The sequence below is a fragment of the Hyperoodon ampullatus genome, assembly GCF_949752795.1.
Source record: "Hyperoodon ampullatus genome assembly, chromosome: 5".
NCBI lineage: Eukaryota > Metazoa > Chordata > Mammalia > Artiodactyla > Ziphiidae > Hyperoodon > Hyperoodon ampullatus.
In genome coordinates, this window is record NC_136918.1 from 139,777,815 (window position 1) to 139,800,194 (window position 22,380).

At 42.5% G+C, this 22,380-nt stretch overlaps 1 protein-coding gene across 4 annotated transcripts in view; it reads right to left on the reverse strand.

Moving 5' to 3' along the window:
- The window catches only part of ERG (ETS transcription factor ERG), a gene marked incomplete at its 5' end in the record, with an annotated part of 185,953 nt that extends 165,370 nt beyond the window's left edge, over nt 1–20,583 (reverse strand). For all 4 annotated transcript variants that reach the window (XM_079704837.1, XM_079704836.1, XM_079704835.1 and 1 more), the window contains one exon: nt 20,545–20,583. In XM_079704837.1, the coding sequence (XP_079560963.1) occupies nt 20,545–20,583 (39 nt within the window). The remainder of the gene's footprint in view (nt 1–20,544) is intronic.
- Nucleotides 20,584–22,380: the final 1,797 nt, after the last annotated feature.

Sequence of the window (22,380 nt, forward strand, 5' to 3'; positions counted from 1 at the left end):
TGTCACCTGCTATTAGGAGACATCTCCCATATTTCTAGGGCCACACTGGGGGTTTTAGGGATCTGTGAGGATCAATGACCCAAGGTATATTAGCTTGAGAAAAAGCTACTCTTTTAAAAAATAATAATGGTTAAATGTTTAACAACTTAATAGTCTCGGGGCTTTAACCAGCGAAAACAGCAGAGTGACAATTTACATGAAAAAGCTCTTCAAGGTGCAGATTAAATCCTAGCCACATGAGAAAAACAATATGTGTTGTGGACAATTTCCCTTGTTTCCTCAGAAGACTCTCAGAATGTTCTGAAGTATGTCTTTTGGGGTGACTTCCATAAAGATGCACGCCTACACACCATCTGCATATTGACCTGTCTTCTTTGCTCCTAAAGATGCAGAATTAACTGAGACTGGGGAGATGTACGAGGTTTTCCTTGTGTGTCAAGAAGTGAATAAATTTTTTTTAAAATTCTCTATGGCTTGGAATTGTTTGACATATGCTACTGGCAACTGGCATTTTATATTTAACTTTACCATGTTTTCTTTTTTCTTTTAACTGGAGCAGGACATTAAATTCCTGGTGGAACTTAAGAGTTTTGGTCTCAGACTTGCAGCAGGGGCCCTCATTATAAAGTGAGAGGACAAGACTACTGAGTTAGAACATGTTTAGAGTTGCCCTAAACCTGGTCTGGTGAACTCAGCCCATCACTGATTTCACGGGCACAGGAGGAGGAAGGAGATGACAGGAGAAGTGGGCAAGTAAGATGGGACCAGAGGGAACTGACCACACCCTGCTTCCACTCTGAAGTTTCTCACCCTGAAACAGGTCAGAAGCAAGGAGGGCAACAAACCTTAAACTGAATAGGAGATTGAAGTTTGTTTAAGAATTAACTGGATTTCCCAGGACTTTCCTGGCGGTCCAATGATTCAGACTCTGTGCTTCCACTGCAGGGAGCACGGGCCCTGGTCGGGGAATTAAGATCCCACATGCCATGCAACGTGGCCAAAAAAAAAAACAATTAACTGTATTTCTCAATACCTGAAAATAAAATTGTGTATTAACAATTGTTAAGTGATTATAAAAACTCTGGATGCATCTGACATATCATTTGAGAGAAGAGGATTTTTATACCCTAAGCAGGTGGGAAGGAGCAGTGGTGAGAAAAGTAAGGTTTTATTTATTTATTTTGGCTGCGTTGGGTCTTCATTGCTGCGCGGGCTTTCTCTAGTTGCAGCGAGCGGGGGCTACTCTTCATTGTGGTGCATGGGCTTCTCATGGCGGTGGCTTCTCTTGTTGCGAAGCACGGGCTCTAGGCGCGTGGGCTTCAGTAGTTGTGGCTCACGGGCTCAGTAGTTGTGGCTCGCGGGCTCTAGAGCACGGGCTTAGCTGCTCCACAGTATGTGGGATCTTCCCAGACCAGGGCTCGAACCCGTGTCCCCTGCATTGGCAGGTGGATTTTTAACCGCTGCGCCACCAGGGAAGTCCGAGAAAACTAAGGTTTTATGCACACGTTACTGAGTTCAGCTCATTCATAAAAATGGTATCACTCTCCAAATCCTCAAATGGTATAAATAGTGAAGGCATGGAAATAGAAGATAAAGTGGTGTTTAATGTCGCCCCAACACTCCTGCAGCCTGGAATAGCCCCTTCTCAGGAGCTTTCTTTTCCATCATGTATCAGTAAAGAAAGTGGCTTTAAGTACGCCAAAAGTAAGACGTGAAGAAACCCCCCAGATATACTTACCACACACAGAGGTGACAAAAGTTACACTGCAAAATGAAAGGGAAAGTAAATGACTCCAATGAATAAACTAAAAACATTAAGGCACATTTAAAAGAAATGAAGCATGATGGCAATATTTGTAAACAGCTTAACCATCAACACAGGGGAAGGTGAGAAATGTACAAGGTCCTTCATCAAGATGGAGGGAAACATACAAAATAATACCAAAATTATTGACTAGATAATCAGAATGTAAAGAAAATATCAGACAGCCAAGAAAGAGAAGAGAGATCAAGATTCAGTCTCCTATGGGGACACAGGACAAACAGAAGTGCCACAGGGATGAAGGCTATCGATAGATGCCCCACAGTAAAGAGAAAGCTTTGCCCAGCATTGAAGCCACAGACCTTGCATGAAGAAGCCTAGAAGGAGCCTTGTGTGGAAACATCAGGAGTAGAACAAGGAAACCCATGTGAGTACCCTCCCCCAATTTTTTTTCTGGTCCAGAAATTCCCAAATCTGGTAGAAGCAAAAGGCTGGGGCAGGAGCATGGCAAAAACATGGGTAGAGCTGCCTCCTGGTGCCCACATGTGAGGGGAGACCTTTCTTTTTTTTTATTTGAAGTGTAGTTTATTTACAATATCATGTTAGTTTCAGGTGTACGGCAAAGTGACGCAGAGATATATATATTCTTTTTCAGATTCTTTTCCCTTATAGGTTATTACAAGATATTGAGTGTAGTTCCCTGTGCTCTACAGTAGGTCCTTGTGGTTATCTGTTTTATATACAGTAGTGTGTACGTGTTAATCCAAACTCCTAATTTATTCCCCCCACCTTTCCCCTTGGGAACCATAAGTTTGTTTTCTATGTCTGTGAGTCTATTTCTGTTTTGTAAATAAGTTCATTTGTATCTTTTTTTTTTAGATTCCACATGTGATATCATATGGTATTTGTCTTTTTCTGTATGGCTTATTTCACTTGGTATGATAATCTCTAGGTCTATCCATGTTGTTGCAGATGGCACTATTTCAATCTTTTTTATGGCTGAGTAATATTCCATTTTGTGTGTGTGGGTGTGTGTGTGTGTGTGTGTGTGTGTGTGTGTATACCACATCTTTTTTATCCATTAGTCTACTGATGGACACTTAGGTTGATTCCATGTCTTGGCTATTGTAAATAGTGCTGCTTTGAACAGTGGGGTGCATGTATCTTTTCCAATTATAGTTTTCTCTGGATATGCCCAGGATTGGGATTGCTGGATCATATGGTAGTTCTATGTTTAGTTTTTTAAGGAACCTCCATACTGTTCTCCATAGTGGCTGCACCAATTTACATTCCCACCAACAGCAGGAGGGTTCCTTTTTCTCCACATGTGAGGGGACCTTTCTGCTTTCTAGCACCATACTTGGTAGGAAATAACTCCCTCTCCTTGAATCTCATTTCATTTCAAGCACTGAAGATCACAGGGGGGCAACCCAGGCCCAAGGTAGCATTAGAATAAAGCCCCAATTACTAGGCTTAACTGTTGGTGAGGCAAAAGGTTACGGAAGGACCAACATGATTTGGGTGTTTAGACTTGGGATCAGAGGAACCAATAAATGACTTAACCAAAAGCCCAAAGAGAAATTTAATGTCAACTCTGAATTGTAACTGAAGAGGCAAATAATACAACAAACAGAGTAAAAAATTGTTTATCCAGAGGTCTAAACCCAAGAAACATCCAAACAATAGCATTAATAGTCAAAAAGGATTTTTTTTTAAATCATCTATTTTTCTAAGCATTCCGCTTTTCCATCATGGTGGTACTGGATAAATGGTGGTACTGCCCAGCAGTGAAGTGCCCCGATCCAATCACTAAGGACAGGAGGCTAGCCATGTTGTGAAAATCACATCGATTTTGTGAACAAAGGGCACTTGCTATTCAGCAGAAGATAATCCTGCAAACGGTAAGTCTGCACCCCACAAAAAAGGAAAAAGGATGGAGTAACGATGTCACGCAAATGATGCCCCCGCCGGGCTTTTCAAAGCAGGTGGCTACTTCCCGCTCTTGCTTCTGCAGATGCTTGGGGCAGCCCCAGAGGTGTGCCCCTCAGATCTCCCTTCAGGAAAGAACCCAGCCTTCACCTGAACAGCCTCCAGCTGCTCGCACTCCCTCTGCCTCGTCTCAGACACCAGAGCCAATAACCGAACCCAGTGGGGTGCAAGAGCCTGGCCATTTCTGCCCTTCACTGGACTGCACCAAAGGCAATGTCTGCTCCAGAGCTTCCCACTGGGCTGGTCAAACTGTCCAATCTGCATCTGGGCTGAGGCTGTTTCTGCCGAATCCTGCTTCATCCTCATTTTATCGTTCACAGGAGCCCCCTCCCCCTCAAATAAACTTCATGCGTTCCTAAATCTGTCCCAACATCTGCTTCCCAGGGAGCCCAACTAACACAATGCGCCTAAAACCAATACTAGTGGAAAGCGACTTTCCACACCCCAGTCCAAAGATCAACTTTCCGGAAATTAAAATTTCATGCTGTAAACTACTAAATATAGAATGGATAAACAACAGGGTTCTACTGTATAGCATAGGGAACGATATCCAATATCCTGGGGTAAACCATAATGGAAAAGAATATAAAAAAAGAATATATATATGTGTGTATAACTGAGTCACTTTGCTGCACAGCAGAAATTAACACAACATTGTAAACCAACTTTAAAAAATTATATCATTTCATACCAAAAAAATATTTCATGCAATTCCCATTAACCAGGTTATTTGGCCATTTCAAAGGGAATAAACAAGCATCACAAATTTCAATCGTCAGTGAGTAAACTGATGATTGAAATGTTGTTATTGTCATAAGGACACAAAATAATTAGGACTGCATGTAACATGCTTTTACATGTTCAGGTGAATCTAAATACTGTTATTTGATGCAAAAATAATAGCAGATACTTACTAAATCCTTCAAGTGATTTACATCATATCAATCAAAAGGTTTTCTAAGACACATATTTTAATACTGTAAAATGCATTTAAAAGAAAAAACCTGGGAGGGCATTATGCTAAGTGAAATAAATCAGATAGAGAAAGACAAATACTGTGTGATTTCATTGAAACATGGAATCTAAAAAAGTCCAAACTCATAGAAACTGAGAGTAGAATGGTGGCTGTCAGGGGGTCGGGGTGAGGGAAATGGGAAGATGCTGGTCAAGGGGTACAAACTTCCAGTTATAAGATGAGTAAATTCTGGGATCTAATGGACAGCATGACTAACAACACTGTACTGTATACTTGAAAGTTGCTAAGAGAGTAGATCTTAAATGTTCTCACCACCAAGGAAAAAAGAGAAAATTGTGTGAGGTGATGGAGACATTAACTAACCCTATTATAGCAATCACTTCACAACATGTACCTGTAGCAAATCCTCTCATTGTACACCTTAAACTGACACAATGTTACATACCTATTGTATCTCAATAAAGCTGGGGAAAAAAACAAACAAATCAATACTGGCGTCATTTTTTTCTTATTCATAGCCACATTTCTTCACCAGGTATGTCTTATGTCACAGAAGGTTTTTTGTTTTGTTTTGCCTTGTTTTTTTTTTTTTTTTTTTTTTTGCGGTACACGGGCCTCTCACTGTTGTGGCCTCTCCCGTTGCAGAGCACAGGTTCCGGACGCGCAGGCTCAGTGGCCATGGCTCACGGGCCCAGCCGCTCCACGGCATGTGGGATCTTCCCGGACCGGGGCACGAACCCGTGTCCCCTGCATCGGCAGGCGGACTCTCAACCACTGCGCCACCAGGGAAGCCCTGGTTTTGTCTTGTTTTTATTGATTATCAATCCATTTTATTTCAACAGCCCTAAGATCAAAATCACTTTGGAAAAATGACTGTAAACTTGATAAACTAGTAGTATCAGAGCACTGCCCTACTTTTTTTTAAATTGAGGTAGAGTTGATTTACAGTATTGTGTTAGTTTCAAGTGTACAACAAAGTGACTCATAGATATTTTTTCAGATTCTTTTCCACCATAGGTTATTGTAAGATATTGAATATAGTTCCCTGTGCTATACAGTAAATCCTCACTGTTCTTATTTTTTTAATTTCACTTTTGAGGAATAAAGTAAGGGGTTTTTTAAGTCCTTTTATTGCATATGTGTGAATTTTCCATTCCTAAAGGCTAAGGACTAAGAACAGCAGCACATTGTTTAAATTATTCAAAAGATGAAAATATCTTCTTTCTTTGGGTCTGTTTTTGTTCTTGATGGCTTTGTTCATTGCTAATATTGCCGATTTTATGTATAATTCTTCCAGGACAACCTCCCCTGATGGCCAAATAGGAAACTCACTCATCACCTCTCCTTTCACCTGCAGGCTCCTGATCCCTTCTGTAATGTGTACGGAAATAGGGAAATTTGCATAACTGTTTTTTCAAATAATAATGGAAAGTAAGAATTTGAATTGTGGGCTTTTCAAACAACATAAGTCATCAAAATTTTGACTTATTTTTGACTGTTACTTTAGTCATACCCTTTTAATTTGTGATGATAAACTTAAAGACATTTTAAACTTGGGTTTTAAAACAAAGGATATGAGAATCACGTGGTTAGAGTTATATATTTCTGTCAGCTTCAAACTGAGTTGGAGCAATAATACCACTATCATAAAATTTTATGGGGCTAATTTGGAGGTCCATATAAATTGGTGTTATTGTTTATTTTTGGATACTGCTAATAGCAGCATATTAGCAGTTCATGTAGAATGCAAATGAACAGCACTTTTCAGAAAATCCACACAGAATCACTAAAAAATTAATAGCCGTGCTTCGGTTCAATTTGTTTACTTTTTTAAAGCACATTCTCAAAAGTAACATGTAGTCTCAATTAAGCCAAACACAACCAGGATTTTCATTTAACCCTGGAATTTGATCTTTAAAATTAAAAAAAAAAAAAAAACTTTCTCTGCTATTTACAGTTCCTGCTTTGGGATAAATCCCAACATCTGGATACCAGAATCAGAGCAGCAAAATCTACGGAGACACATGTGCAGTTTTATGCTTGCAAACCCACTATTTTTTCGGATAAAACGACTAGGGAGGTGCTTCCCCCTCATTCCTTATACCACAGAAATCTTGAGGAGTGTTTTCCAAATGTACCCAGAGTAAAAAATCATGTTACATAACACAAACCAGTATATGCACCTATGCATATATAACTTAAAAGGTTTTCCAAAAGAATACTTTTCCTTTCTACATGCAACACACCCTGATAGTTTCCATCCTATTCCATTCCATTCCATTTCCTTTTGTTAATAGTGGCTTTGACTCACTTCCACACATGGGTCTTGACCTGTGGTTTGAAAACCAGGGCTTCAGGGCCTTGCTGTAAAAATGCTGGTCCTTGGGCCAGCAGCACCAGCAGAGGCCTTGTTGGAAGTGCAGAATCTCAAGGCCCATCCATCCTAGTCTCCAGGTGACTCATGTGCACACTAAAGTTTGAGAAGCTTTGCTCTAGAACACAGAACTGCAGAATGAGGATCTGTCATCTGAACTGAATTTAGACCAAGAATGTGCCTCGAAACAAGCTTTGTTCAAAGAAGCTCTGTCATTCCACTGACTTCAAGAGGCAACACATCTTCTGGCAGGCCACTTAGGTGCAAATGAAAATTTATTTTCAGTTTTATCAACTGCGTCCAATGGGGTTTCCATTGCCAGCACAGGGCTCCCAACCTGGGACCCCTGGGCTTCAGGGAGCTGGGGGGCACGGGTGCTGAATTGGCTGAAATAGATCTGTGAGCATATAAGAGTGAGTGTGTGTGTGTGTGTGTGTGCTTACCCTGAGGGGAAAATATATAGCATTCACCAAACTTTTAAAGAGTTCTAAGATTCAGAAAAGTTAAGATGAGCTATCAGGCTATGACAAGACTTACAGGAAACGTAAACACATATCACTAAGTGAAAAAAGCCAGTCTGCAAAGGCTATATACTGTATGATTGCAACTTTATGACATTCTGGAAACCACAAGACTATGGAAACTGTAAAAAGATCAGTGGTTGCCAGGGATGGGGTGGGGTTTGGAAGGGAGGGAAGGGATGAACAGGCAGAGCACAGAGGTTTTTACGGCAGTGAAAATACTCTGTATGAAACTACAGTGATAGAAACATGTCATTATACGTGGGTCCAAGGCCACAGAATATACAGCACCAAGAGTGAACCCTAATGTAAACTTTAGAGTCTGGGTGATGATGACATGTCAGCGCAGGTGCATCAGCTGTTAACAAATGTACCACATTAGTGGGGCATGTTGACAGTGGGAGGGGCTGTGGCTGTGTGGGAAGAGAGGGTACTTGGCTCAATTCTGCTGTGAACCTAAACCGTTCTTAAAAAAACTCATAAAGTTACATATATACAACTATGCAAATAAAAGTTAAGACACACTGCCCTTGAGAACACATTGTCTCTTCTGCAAATGGGCTGTGTGGTTACAACCATACCTGCAAAGGAGGAGACAGAAGGGTAAAGAGTAGGTGAGTGCTGAACTGGGCCATCGGTCCCACAACAGAATGAAGTCCCTGGATCACTCTTGCTCCCCTGTGACCACTGCTTATTCAGTTCCATCAACACCTCTGTGTTAAGGATCTACCAGGCACAGGGTACCATGAAAGACACTAAGGTGATTATAGGATCACGTTAAGTAATGTACAATCTACACGTAAAGAAAACAGGCACAAAAATAATCAATATATGGTGAATACCCGCTCCTCTCTCCAAATGTCAAGGAGCAAATGTCAAATTTGGAGGATGAAAACAAAAGCAAGAGGCCAGAACAGCCTGGAGGAAGAGGTTCAGAGCCCTGGCACGTGGGCACTCGGAGGATAGAAACACTTCAGCAGGGGCACCAGGCGTTTCCAACCGTGATCTCTTCTGGTTGGCCGGCCCCATTCCGACTGGTGTGCCCGTGCCAGTTGTTAAATATTATATTTTGATTATCCTGCCCTCCAGGGGAAACTAGCAGAAAAAAGCTGCTGCAAAGTTAGGCTGGGTTCCTTGTGCACAGAACACAGAACTCAAGACCCTGGGTTTGATGCTGGCAGCAATTCTGCGTGTCTTCTGTGAACCCTGAACGACTTTCTTGGTGGTTTTTAAAATAATATACATTTTCTTTTATTTCTATTGAAGACGCCATATAGAAAACTGGGAAATACACAAGAGTAAAGGCAAGAAAAACAGATAGGCACTTTTTTAGGTTGCAAAGCCAAGGGAAAGATAGCAAAGAAGAACATCAAGAGGTGTAAGCAGGGCTTCCCTGGTGGCGCAGTGGTTGAGAGTCTGCCTGCCGATGCAGGGGACACGGGTTCGTGCCCCGGTCCAGAAAGATCCCACATGCCACGGAGCAGCTGGGCCCGTGAGCCATGGCCACTGAGCCTGCGCGTCCGGAGCCTGTGCTCCGCAACGGGAGAGGCCACAACAGTGAGAGGCCTGCGTACCGCCAAAAAAAAAAATAAATAAAAATAAAAGAGGTGTAAGCAAATAAAAATATTTATCTCATGGAGGTAAAAATTAAAAGGCAGAATAAACATCAAAACCAATCTGTATGACAAATATGACATAGCTCGAGGTAGATATCATTAAAGTATAATGTATACAAGCTGTTGTATACAAGAACTAAACCTCCTAAATCCCTGAAAAGAGTCGCCTGCATGAGCTGTCCGCACTTATTCATTCTCCCTTTTGGGTTTGAATTCAGTCCAATGTGGCTTTTGTCCACTCCAAGCAAATCCCTCTTCCTAAGGCCACCAACCAATTCCACGTTGCCAAAGCCGATGGTCTTCCCCTCTACAGACCTGGAAATCTCTCTGTTCTTCTTCGACCCACCGGCTCTTCCTCTCGGCCTCTGATGGTTCCTCCTCCTCTTCCCAACCTCTGTGTGTTGCAGGGACTCAAAGCTCAACCCTAAGGCTCTTCTGTACCTTGGTCTCCAGGCGAGCTCGTTAGTCACCCAGCCTCAAATACAGGCTGATGACTCATAATGCAAATGACTCAACCAATGTACATTATATTATACTTCAATGAAGCTGTTTACAAAATCAAAAACCTTCAATCAGATCATGTTGCCCATTCTACTTAAAACCCCCCAATGGTCCCCTGTCCCCCAAAATGCAGAATAAAATGTAAAAGTCCCTGTACTTGCATATCAGAACTTAACACATGGCCTCACCCTTACTCTACACCAGCCTCAATCTCCCTGCTGTTCCTTGGACACGCCAAGCAGGCTCCAGCCTAATGGCCTTTGCATGTGCTATCCCCTCTCTCTGGAACACAATTCCCCGATCTGATCACCACGTCCCTCAGGTCTCTCTCTGAATCTCACTTCCTTAATCTCCTGGGCGAAATGGCACCTCTCCCTCCATCACTCTCTTGATGACCTCTTGCTTACTTTACGTTTATTCTAAAGAACTATAACCAGCATTTTAAAATACACACACACACACACACACACACACACACACACACACACGTTGTAATGCTGGTTGTAATGCTGGTAATATACTATATATATTTGAGCTTCATCTATCTTACCCCCTAGAATGTAAGCTTCATGCAAGCGGGGATCTTATCTGTTTGGTTCATGCCATACCCTCAGCAATGTTGAATGGTTTCATTGAAATGGGTCCAAAAAATTACAAAAAAGATATTATAACTTGCTGATAAGCATATGAGGAGATGACCACTTGCAAAAGTTTCCAAATGGGGCCTCCCTGGTGGCGCAGTGGTTGAGAGTCCGCCTGCTGATGCAGGGGACACGGGTTCGTGCCCCGGTCTGGGAGGATCCCACATGCCGCGGAGCGGCTGGGCCCGTGAGCCATGGCCTCTGAGCCTGCACATCCGGAGCCTGTGCTCCGCAACGGGAGAGGCCACAACAGTGAGAAGCCCACGTACCGCAAAAAAAAAAAAAAAGTTTCCAAATGAAATAACTTTGATAAAACTCCACTCATCAAATCAGCAAAGGTTAAACATCACAATAGACTGTGATCAAATGGCATTTCCAGATACTCCTTGGAGAAGGAAGAAGGGCACAAGTGGGTGGGGAGATATTGTTATCAAAAGCCTGAAAAAAGTTCCTACTCCCGGAATGAATCACCTTTCTGATCAGAGAGGTGCTGAAGGAAGCCGTCTTGTAGGAAGATTAACCTGGCAGCATAAGAGAACAAGCACATAAGGAAGTCTGGGTGGAGAAAAGCAGCGGGCGGAAGAAGAGTCAGAGACAAGAGATAAAGCAGACCTGCTATGAAAAGGTACTACGAGTTAGACACAAAGTGAAAAGTGAAAGAGAGAAAAGTGTTAAAGATATGCCCTAAATTTTAAGCCTGGTAACTGGGAGAAGTGGCCGTGATGAAAAAAGGAAAAGGGGGAAGTAACAAAAAATTTAAATGATGACAATTACGATGATGATGATAGCTAACCACTAGTCACTAGACACTGTTCCAAGACCTTCACATGAATCACCTCATCTGATCTTCCTACAACCCTAGGAGGTAGACACCACTCTCATTTTAGTGATGAGAGAACTGAGGCTCAGAGGGGCTCAGTGACTTGCCCAAGGTCAAATAACAAATGTCACGCTGGGGACTTTAAAGCAGGAAGTCGAGCTCTACAACCTGTCTGCTCACCCATTACTCTGGAGCTGCCTTGTCCCAAAGGGAAGTGGTTCACCAGAAATGACATGATATCATAATGAATGAACCTGGCCTTGGAGGAGGCTGGACTCTCTGTGACCTGGACAAACAAGCTAAGCTCTGCATTCAATGCACCAGAGTATATGAAGATGCTCCAGAGACTCGAAGCATCACACAACGTAAATATGGCTCCTCTGATTGCTTGCTGAGTTGAAGGTACTAGTACCCATATCCAGGTGATGTGTCCAGCCTGCACCTAGAAATGTGAGGCTGGAGCTCGGGAGAGAAACCAGAGCCAGAGATAACAGAGTCCCCTGTACGAAGGTGACAACTGAAGCCATGAGAGTTTGAGGTCAGAAGGTAAAGTAAGTACAAGAAGAAAAGCAGAAGGTGGAATTAAACCATGGAGAACCTGTAAGTTAAGTCCTGTCCCCACTCAGGCAGAGCGTTAGGTGCGCCCATTGGAAAACACACATGTCGCATCCTGGACTCACTGTCCCCACTGAGCTCACCTCCAGCTCACGCCCCCTCCTCCACATCAGCAGTCCCAACATCAGTCTTGCAACAAGGATAACGATGCTCAAACCCCAAATGCACCAAAAGAGCCACACAGGCAACATCGACGTCAGCCACAGAGGCTGACAACTCCAAAACACTCAATTGCTGGGGGCTGACCTGAAACATTCTTGATCCAAATTCTTGATTAGTTAATTTCCCATAAGGCACAAGAAGGAGGAAGGACACTTCTCTCCTGGACTCTCATTACACCCAATCACAGAGCCCAGGAAACCTGCTGGTATTCTGAAACCCGAGTCCAAATAATGTTCTCTAAACCCTTACACGTGTGACTCAGATATTCAGAGCGGTGGTGCAGAACAATGCAGCCGCCAGTGTAGACAGAAAAGAAAATCAGTTGCTTTGATAAATATTTACCATAAGGCTAGGTTAATAATTAATAATTATTCATTATCTAAGCAAGGTCGACAGAAACACCTTAGGTGCTTGTTAAAATGAAGATCACTGAGCCCCATCCAAATTTACTGGAGAAGCGGCTCTGGCAGACAGCCCAGGAATCTGAATTTTGATTAGAATTCCAGGATACCTTTTGAGAACCACTTCTGGAGGAAAACTGCCCCAGAGGGGCTCTAAGCCAAGCACGGACAACTTCTAACCATTCTCCCGGGAAGTGATCTGAACCTCTTCTGACCCCCGTTTACACCTCTCGGGAAGGCGGGTGCTGTCCCTGAATGTCAGCGTCACTGAATCTTAATGAGGCATTGCTAGTTTGGGAAGGAGCACGCCATTAAGGCCCCCTGCACCCACCCTGAGCACAGCCTCCAGCAGGTGACCAGGCTCCGCCCCGAGGGGCGCAGGAAGCCAGCGGGGAGACAGAAGGTACAGCCCCGCTCCAGCAAACCTCACCTAGGATACGTGCCGGTGAGACGCTTGGATGTTACAAGTCTCCACAGTTGTGCCATATGGAATGTCCTGAAATTTTTTTAAAATATTACCTTCTGGTTATAAAAAGTCATACGCATTCATTGTGGGCATTTTTGCAGATTTGCTCTTCTGTGTTTCATTAAGTGCCACCATCTCGCAGAAAAATGAAAGTGCAAAAAACGAACTGGCAGCTGTAAACAGCCAGTCACCAGGCTTATTGGGATGTGCTAACCCCACTGGCATCTGATGAAAGCTGATTTACTGAGGAAAAAATAGGCAGCGTATCAAAGGCTTACATCATCTTCACAGTACACAGATTTGGGGAGGAAAACTCTGCCTCTGCTGAGTATATCATCGAAAGGATAAGCTGTCCACCTTCCCGGGAAGCAAAGTCTATAAATCAGATTTGCAAAGATGTGCAAAATGCTTACAATTCAATGGGTCCTTTGTCAGTCACATAGGAGCTAGGTAGTGAGATCCACTCTTCTCCAGGGCAATGGGATAAGTCACCACCAGCCACAGAAGCCACCTAATTGCTTACTCGGGATGCAGATCAGGGCACTTTTTGGATCTGCCTCGTGTTATTTTAAAAGCATTCTGCGCATCTTCTGGGTTCTCAGGCCTCCCAGTGACCTTGTGCTTAATACTGGCTACTTCTTAAATCTTTTTCAGACCCTTCCTTCTATGAAATGCAAACAGGGTTTAAGTTTAGCATCTTTTATAGTCAGAAATATTTAGCATTACTTCCAGAGAGGCAGCCACAGAATCATGTGGGAAAGAAGTCAGTTCAGCAGTTGGCTTCTTGGCAAGTACTGACCCTATTATCTTTCCAGTTCTTTCCAGAATATTCCCTCTTCTTCCTTCTCTCCTTCTACTGCTATTATGTAAGAGCATGCTAATATATAATATTATATATTAATAACATAAATTTATATTATACAACTGCTTTAGTTTTAGTAATATAATAATATATTGCTATATCATTAACAATAATATTAATAATATATTAATATATAACATGTTAATAATATATTAATTATATATAAATATATAAAATGTTAATATTATCAGTAATAGATAAACAATATAAGAATATATTATATAATTACTATAACATAAAATACAATATATAATATATTGCATCATATATTAATACATTATATAATGAATATGATATTAATGACATTATAATATATTAATAATAATAGGTAATGTTATAATAAGTGTTAATGGGAGCTGGGCACTGCTCTGAGTGCTTTAAAAGCATTAACTAATTTAATCCTCATGATTCTAGGAGGTAGGTATACTATATACCCCCACTTTACAGCTGAGGAAACTGAGGCAACTGATAAGAAGTGGCACCAAGCTTCAAACCTAGACCATCTGGCCCCAACCCTAAAAATGGGCAAAAAAATATAAAAGTTAAAGGGGAAAGGAACAGGAAGGCAAAAAAAATCATTAGAAACAAAAATCCTGAGTCAGCCGATTTTTCAGTCCTTTTCCACAAGTGGAAGGAATCAACTAGAAACCAGAACAGAGAAACTGTTTACCCTGTGGTCAACTGTGACTGATCCTCACACGAAACCCTGGGGAACAGGAGCTGGAGATGAGCTAGCCATGGACACCAGAACTGAGCCCAGCGTCCTCCTCAGGATGACAGAGGGTCAACAGGGCAGTGACAAACTCCAGGCATTTCTAGACACAGAGGCATGTGAGCTGCACCTGGGAGCCATCAGGCCCGTGAAGTGCACTCCAAATCGCGTGTGTGCTCTACCTGAAATACCCGGCAACGTGGGACCCCCCAGGAAGACCCTGGAGACACCAGGCTGTCTCCAGGCAGAAGCAGTTCTGGCCAAGCACAGGGCTAGGAGCGGGACGAGGTGGGATGGGTGAGGTATGTTCCAGAACATGTGTCTGGGAACATGTGTCCTGTGCCCCGGATGGCAGGTGCTGTGTCTTTATGATCTCTTATTCTCACACCCACACTCCCAACCTGTTTCGAGTACAGGGAAGGCTTTGATGTTTGCTGAATGAATGAACGAGTGAATCAGAGACAGATTCCTTGTTGCAAAAGGGTGCAGCGGAGCCACCCACAGAGCCACCCACAGAGCTACAGGCGGGTGGACTCACTCAACTCAGAAACGACCAACAGACTCACAAACAGAGAACAGACTGTGGTTGCCAAGGGGAGGGGCAGAGATGGATTGGGAGTTTGGGGTCAGCAGATGCAAACTAGTATCTATAGGATGGATAAACAACAAGGTGCTACTGTAGAGCACAGAGAACTATATTCAATATCCTGTGATAAACCATAATGGAAAAGAATATTTTTTAAAAATGTATATATATATATATATATATGTATGTATAACTGAATCACTTTGCTGTACAACAGAAATTAACCCAACATTGTAAATCAACTATAGTCCAATAAAAAAAAATAACCAGAGCTGCCTGGAGAGCTTCGTGCTCAGCTTCCGTGTAGACACAGCCTCTCACTGCAGTCCCTGCACAGTTGTCACTTGACCAGAGCTGGCTCCCACCCACCTCAGCAGCTAGACCAGCGCTGGACGAAGCGATCTCTAACACTGACGATCTGCCACAGTGCAGAATGGTTTACAGTTAGAAAGTGTCTTCCTGAATATCATGCCACCTTGAGCTGCCCACCTTGAGCTTCCCTTTCTCTTCTTTTAGTATCTTAAGTTCTTTACTGTAAATATCATTCTTACACAAAGATGATATGTGATACTTGTGCAAGTTAAAGAATAAGAAGCAAATGCTCTTGTATGCATCCTCAGCCCACAACAGGCAATACCGGGATCTCAGAAACCCCCTGAGTCCCTCCCCAAAGTTCTCCCCTCCCCCACAAGGCAATTTCTATCCTGAATTATGTACATATTGTGCCTTTGTTCTTCTTTTTGCCACATACGTGTGTGTCTATGAACAACATATGTTTTGTAGTTTTGCCTTTTTTTATCTTTATACATGGAATCATACTGTGTATAAAGTATGATACTTTATTCTTAAATAAATACAGTATGATAAATACAGTATGATACTGTACTTATTCTGTGGCTTTTTTTCACTCAACCTTGAGAATCATGCACATTAATGCACAGACACAGGTAGACGCTTGTAGTTTTTCTTCACTGCTGTATAGTATTCCATTGGAGGACTAGACCACAAGTTATTTATCTGTTCTCCTGGCATTTGGGTTGTTCTAGTTTTTTGCTTATGCATGTTTCCTGGCACCTGTGTGCAACAGGGCATATACCCAGGGGTGGACCTGCTGGAGCATCATTAGCTTCAGAAGTTAACGCCAAACTGGTACCAAAGCACAACTGGTATTGTACCAACTTACCACCAGTGTGGAGGAGAGAACCCTCTGTGTCGCATCCATGGTAGGAACTGACATTATCTGTATATTATTACTATTATTTCCCTTATCTCCTAACCACCTCTCAGAGCAACCAGCCAACATGTCCCATATATGCACTCATCTCCTCTGATGTGGTCATGATATGTTTTAGATACATATGTATACATGAAAAGTACGTGATGTCTTTTGGGAAGTGTACATGTTTTCCTATGTGTAAACAGTATTGTGCCACAGAGCACATCCTGTTTTAGATTTTTTTCATTCAAGTCAATATTTTTTAAGACATACCCATGTCGCTCTGTGTATATCAGACACGACAATATTCTGTCTTCGAGATGGATATGTTATCCTCATTTTACAGACCACAGGAGCTCTCAGCAGGGTCTTGGTGCATTACCCGTAATAATAGCTCACTGAATCCTCACATTAACCCCCAAAGTAGGTGCTTCCACTTCAGACAAGAGGAAACCAACGCACAGAGAGATTAAGGAACTTGTACAGCATCACCGAGTTAGTAAACAACAGGGCAGGATTTGAATTGAGTCCTAAGACACTGGGACCCTCTCTCTTATCCATGACATGAACCTAGCTAAGAACATGCAGCTCAGAGAGTTCTGGGAACCAGCATCTCTGGGTCACAAAGCCAGTGATCCATGGAGTAGAACTAAAATTCAGACCCTTCCCCTCTCAGTCCCATCCTCCTTTGGCCAGTTCCAAAATGTCTAGTAATCCAAGTGGGTAGCTGATGAATGGCAAAGGGAACAATTACAAACTGTACCAATCAGATGTTTCTTTAAAGCTGGAAACTTGACTACTCTCTGCTCATCCTCTTCGTCTCTAATGTTAGTAAATGAAAATATTAAAATGGAGCTCTTATGAGGAATGAGAATTCATGACCAAAATCTTTGTCAAATCCTAGTAAAATGGATTTCCTAGTCTTTTTTCCCTGCTTGGGATGTAACAGAGAAGAACAAACCTGACTCCCTATTAGATCCATTCCTTCAGCTCTAACCCTTGTGCTCTGTTGCCTGTGCTTAGTCATGCTGGCTCTGCACCTGTTGTAAAAGAATGTTGCCTATAGCCTGAACTATACAGGAGAGCCCATTCTCAAGGCTCTGACTTTTAAAGGTGTAACACTTTTCCAATCATATAGAGATAAAAAGTTGCAAAGCAGAAAATAACAATTGTCTTGTTGGAAGTTTACAGGACAACTGTGACCAGACCCACATGGACAGCTGCCAGAACAAAGGATTCTGACGCCAAGAAGTCTGCCACAACCAGCCACACCCCCTCCCCTTTTAGTATAAAAGAAGCCTGAATTCTAACTCGGGTAAAGTGCTTCTTTGGGACACTAGTCCACCATCTTTAAAGTCGCTATTCCTTCCCCCCAACGACCTGTCTCTTGATTTACTGGCCTGTCATGTGGCAAGCAGTTCAAACTTGGACTCAGTAACAGGGATGAGTCTGGGTCTATCTTTGGCAGTGAAATGTGCTACCCCTTAGCAGAGCAGAGGCATGGTCACGTGGCCTAACCAGCTCAGAGCATACTGGTGTGACACTCACCATAATTTCTATTATAAGACAATGCTTGGAAGGGCCGGCAAAGAAAGACAAATCAAAATGTGCTTAACAACTTAATATTTTCATCCATAAAGAATAAGCTGAAATACGTTTAAAGTTCTGTTCATTTTCTTTGTAAATCAACTGCCACAATTGTTACATTATTTAAATCAAGAATAGCTAATATTTCACATTTACCATCCTTCCTCTTTAAAAACTATTTCCAGCTCCTTAAATATATGAAAGGTAAAAGTCATTTGCTCTGGCAGAAAAGAACTATAGGAAATTTTGCAGACTACACTTCCTAAATAAAAAGGAACATTTCTTGCCTCCAGATCAGCCTATGGAGGGATACGAAGGCCACATAAAGCCTTTATGGCTGTCTCCTTGCACACCTGCCAGGTGAAGTCAATTCTGTGGAGAATTCAAGTCCTTTTCAGATGAGAAAAACATTTCTGTAGCAGTGAGCCAAAGACAAAACCTTCCACTACCTACATTAACATAGCAAGTGGAACCTGTCATGTGTCATTTATAAGAACTTCCTCTCCGAGAAATAAGAGCTGCATTCCTCAGCCCACAACCAGAAACTTCTCAGCATAGAAAATTTTACTGAATAAATTCACCAAAGCGGGTATTTTAAGGGAACAGTGGAAGGCAACCTATTTTCCTGACTGTTGTCAAGGACACCAATTTCATATACAAAAAAAAAAAGGACGTCCAGGAATAATTATTCAAATTCCAATAGGTGGAATTTGATAGAATTTATCAAGGAAACAAATGTCTTTAATGCAATTCTCTCTGCCTCAAAGCCCACATCAGCTATTAGTATATGCAGCTCTAAATTACCAAATCATCTTCAAAAGACACAGAAGCAATTTTAGTTGAAATTTGTTTTTAAGAAACTCTCAGGGTTCCATTTCTTAAAATTATCCGTCAGTTATATTTACATTAACCAATGTAAGGATAATAAGATAAATCAGAGCTAAAAACATAGTTCATTCCTGAGATGAAATACAGAACGTTTCTACTAAACACTTTTTCAGAGATCATGTTTCTCAGATGTGTCTGTTTGCATTTGATGAATTAACTTTTAAAACTCTGCAATAATTTCTTGCTGACTTCATCTTTTCCTTCTGGTTGGTTACAAATAAAATGCCAGTCAAAGTGGATTTCAGTTGTTGTCGCTCGTACTCTGAACTATGGAAGATATTTCTTATATCAACTTCTTTCCCTGAGAGCTTTTCTTTGCATCCTGCAGCTTCATAGCCAACAGAAACTAAAAGAAAAAAGTCCCCTCCCCCCATCAGTGTGTAGCACAAACACACTCACCAAACGCATTCCAGATATTTCTGAAGAAACCTTATCACATCCACAAGAGTTTTCCCACTTGCATTTTTGTAGACATAATGGCCATGCCCCCATCAACTATCACACAGAAATCAAATGGTAGTGTCAACCCAGAGGATCTGCTCCTGTCCGTCCCTGGATGAAATTCGGAATGCTCCGCACCCCTGGGATTCCCCGTATCTCTGACACTTGCAGTAACACCCACAGAGCTCAGAAAACGCGTTTAAACTCTTATTACTTCTAATTCCACTTTCAAAGAAATTAAACATGTATGAATGTGAGTTGTACATGGTAGATAACACTTTCGCAAATATACTGCTTTTAAAATGCATGTGTGTATGTAAATGTGTGTGTGCATGCGTCATTTTGGAGGGCGTTTTATATTTTAGTCCAAAGAAAAAAAAGATGAATTTTTCAATACCATAAACTTTCCTCTCCTTTATAAGCCACTTTCCATTTTCAATAAATGTTTTAGGTAAAGAGTAAAAATTAGTAAAACCGATGAGGCCATTTGGGGAGATGAATTTATATGGGGGAAGCCAAGAACTGGCAAGGTAGTGAGTGAGTTGGGCCAATGTAGACAGCTGAACCAGTCAACACAGGTGTAGACAGCCTATCTGGATCATGGAGCTCAAGCCCCAACTTTTTCTGTAACTTTTATTTGGGTCAAGTATATATGAAAACCATCACTTCATTTCTCCCGGTGGCTATAACCATGTGTATGCAGAGTATTGAAAGGAATGGGCCGGCTTCCTCTCAGGGACTTGCCTTGGCTGGAGTCTCACTTCCCTGTTGTTCTCTCACCTCCAGAGCTCCAGGAAGATCTGCCAGGGAGCAGGCGGGGCAGGTGTGGGGTGACAAGCTGCTGAAGTGTCAGCACGCCCAGATTAAACGACACGGCTGAGCATTGGAAACCCTCTTGTCTCTCCCTAGGTAACCCAAGGAAGTGTAAAGGAGACGAACTTAGAACAGAAGTTAGAGAATTTGGACGTGGTTTTCAATGTTAACTCAGGGGTCAGCAATCTTTTTTCTGCAAAGAACCAGAGAGTAAATATCGTCGGCTTTGCCACCCTATGTTCTTTGCTGGAAGGACTCAATTCTGCCATGACAGTGTGAAAGAAGCCCTAGACAGCATGGAAATGAGTGTGTGGCTGCAGCCCAGGAAAACTCTCCTTCTGGACAATGAAGTCTAAATTTCCTATAATGTACATGCACTATGAAATATTCTTCTTCTTTTAAATTTTTTTCAACCATTGAAAAACGTGAAAAGCATTTTCTTAGCTCACGGGCTGAATAAAGACAGGTGGTGGACCGGGTTTGGCCCACAGCTGTGGTTGGCTGACCCTTACATTCGCCGACAGGTGAGCAGGCATCTGCAAAAGTCCAGCCAAGGAGGAAGCCAGGGCAGCTTCCTGGCCGAGCTGGAACCTACCTTGATATGAGCTGCCGGGTCTGGGACAGTCTGAATCATGTCCTTCAGGAGGCCAGCACGGTTACCATCTGTTCAGAACCTGAGGCATCTAGAAGACACAAAGGGGCAACACAAATAGTAGTAAACAACCAGGTTTCTTTGTTTGGTTTTCCATTAGGACTGAACACAACACACCAATGGTAAAATAATCCCAGCTCTGCACTAAACATTTGCCTTTAGATATGCATAGTAAATGAAGTGACGAGAAAACCCAGTTCTCTCCCGTTGGGAATATCACTTACTTTTAGTCCCCAAAACCCTAATATGACAAGTCCCCCAAAACCCAAGTCAAATTCAGTTCATGCACATCATTTTACACAGGCAGCATCTATGAGTGATCATTTAAAGGAAGAAATGAGACACCCAAAATGATATTTTCTATTATATTGAGAGAACTGGACTTTTGAACTTTCTACTGAAACTAATGCCATCTACACATCTGTAAGCCTCATAACTAAGCACTTAATAAAAGCACAGATACTGGTCATCGAGTGCTTAAGTGGCAGCCCTGGGGCTAAGGGCTCCACAGGCATTTCTCATTTAACCCTGACCACCACTCTGAAAGCTCCCATTCCCAGCGTCTAGTCGGGGATGTGGACACCCAGGGAGGTTGTTGATTTGTCCATGATCACCTGACTCATAAGCAACAGAGCCAGGATTCAAGTCAGACTGGCCTGACTCCAAAGCCCATAAGAAACTTTGGTTTGACATAATTAACAGGTTTCACCCTGTGTTTTGAAGATACTTTAATTCATTTGAAAATTTAATTTAAACTTAAATGAATGAAATATTAAGGTGCCCATACTCTAGGGAGAAATACTTCATCCAAAATCTTCCTTCTTCAGATTCGGCACCAGTGCGTTCTGGTTCTTGTCTGTCTGCCCTTCCCCATCGCAGATTCTCCACCCCTGCCCCATGCCCCCCCACCCAGGGCTGACCCCTACAGACTACCCTCAGCTGGGCTCCTTCACCTTCTGGCCCCCGTCAAGTTTGATCAACATGACACCATCTGGAGATCACAAGGCGGGAGGAGAGAAGTGTAGGGACATTTTGCCCCCAACCCTTCCCACCATCCACTCGAGGCTCCCTCCAGTCTTGGCCATGGTCTGGCCATAGCTAGATCCTATGGAGACCTCTCCCATCCTGGGGACCCTCCCCCAGGGCTCCAGGCTCCAGGAACCATTCCCCAACCCGTCTTTGGTTCTCTGTAGATGTTAGCCATCAGTTGTTTTCTGGCACTGAAAATACCTCTTTCTAATTTACATTTTTAGGGGCCATGACTTTTTTATTAACTATTATTTGTGTGTGTTTTCTTCTTGGTAAATCTGGCCTATGACTCTTAGCAGTAGTAAACCACAAAACAAAAATTCACATCTTCAGTACAGGACTACAGACACAAAAGCTGACTTTCAAGTTGGCTACTGAACACATTACTCCAGGGATCTGCCAGGGCACTCGCCGAGTCCCAAGTGCATCTGTATACTGGGCTTTCCGACCCTCTCAAGGTGCAAACACATCCACCTCCAACATAGATGGACTTCTCACGGGAAGTCTTCCCCTCCGGGTCTGTGTGTGGGGTGGGTCTGTCCCCGACATGGCTCCACGGCGTCCTCCCAAGATCAGGGGAAGCTTGGCTGTCCAAGATGACAAACTTGGAACCTTAGACATTATTTTTTCCTAGAGCCAAATTTCTTGATCTTGGAAAGTAGGCAATGTCCCCCCTAAGTCTAAAGCAAGTCCTTTTGGGGGATAAGAGTTGCTAAAAATGCACAAGGAATGAAGCACTGTCTTGAAATT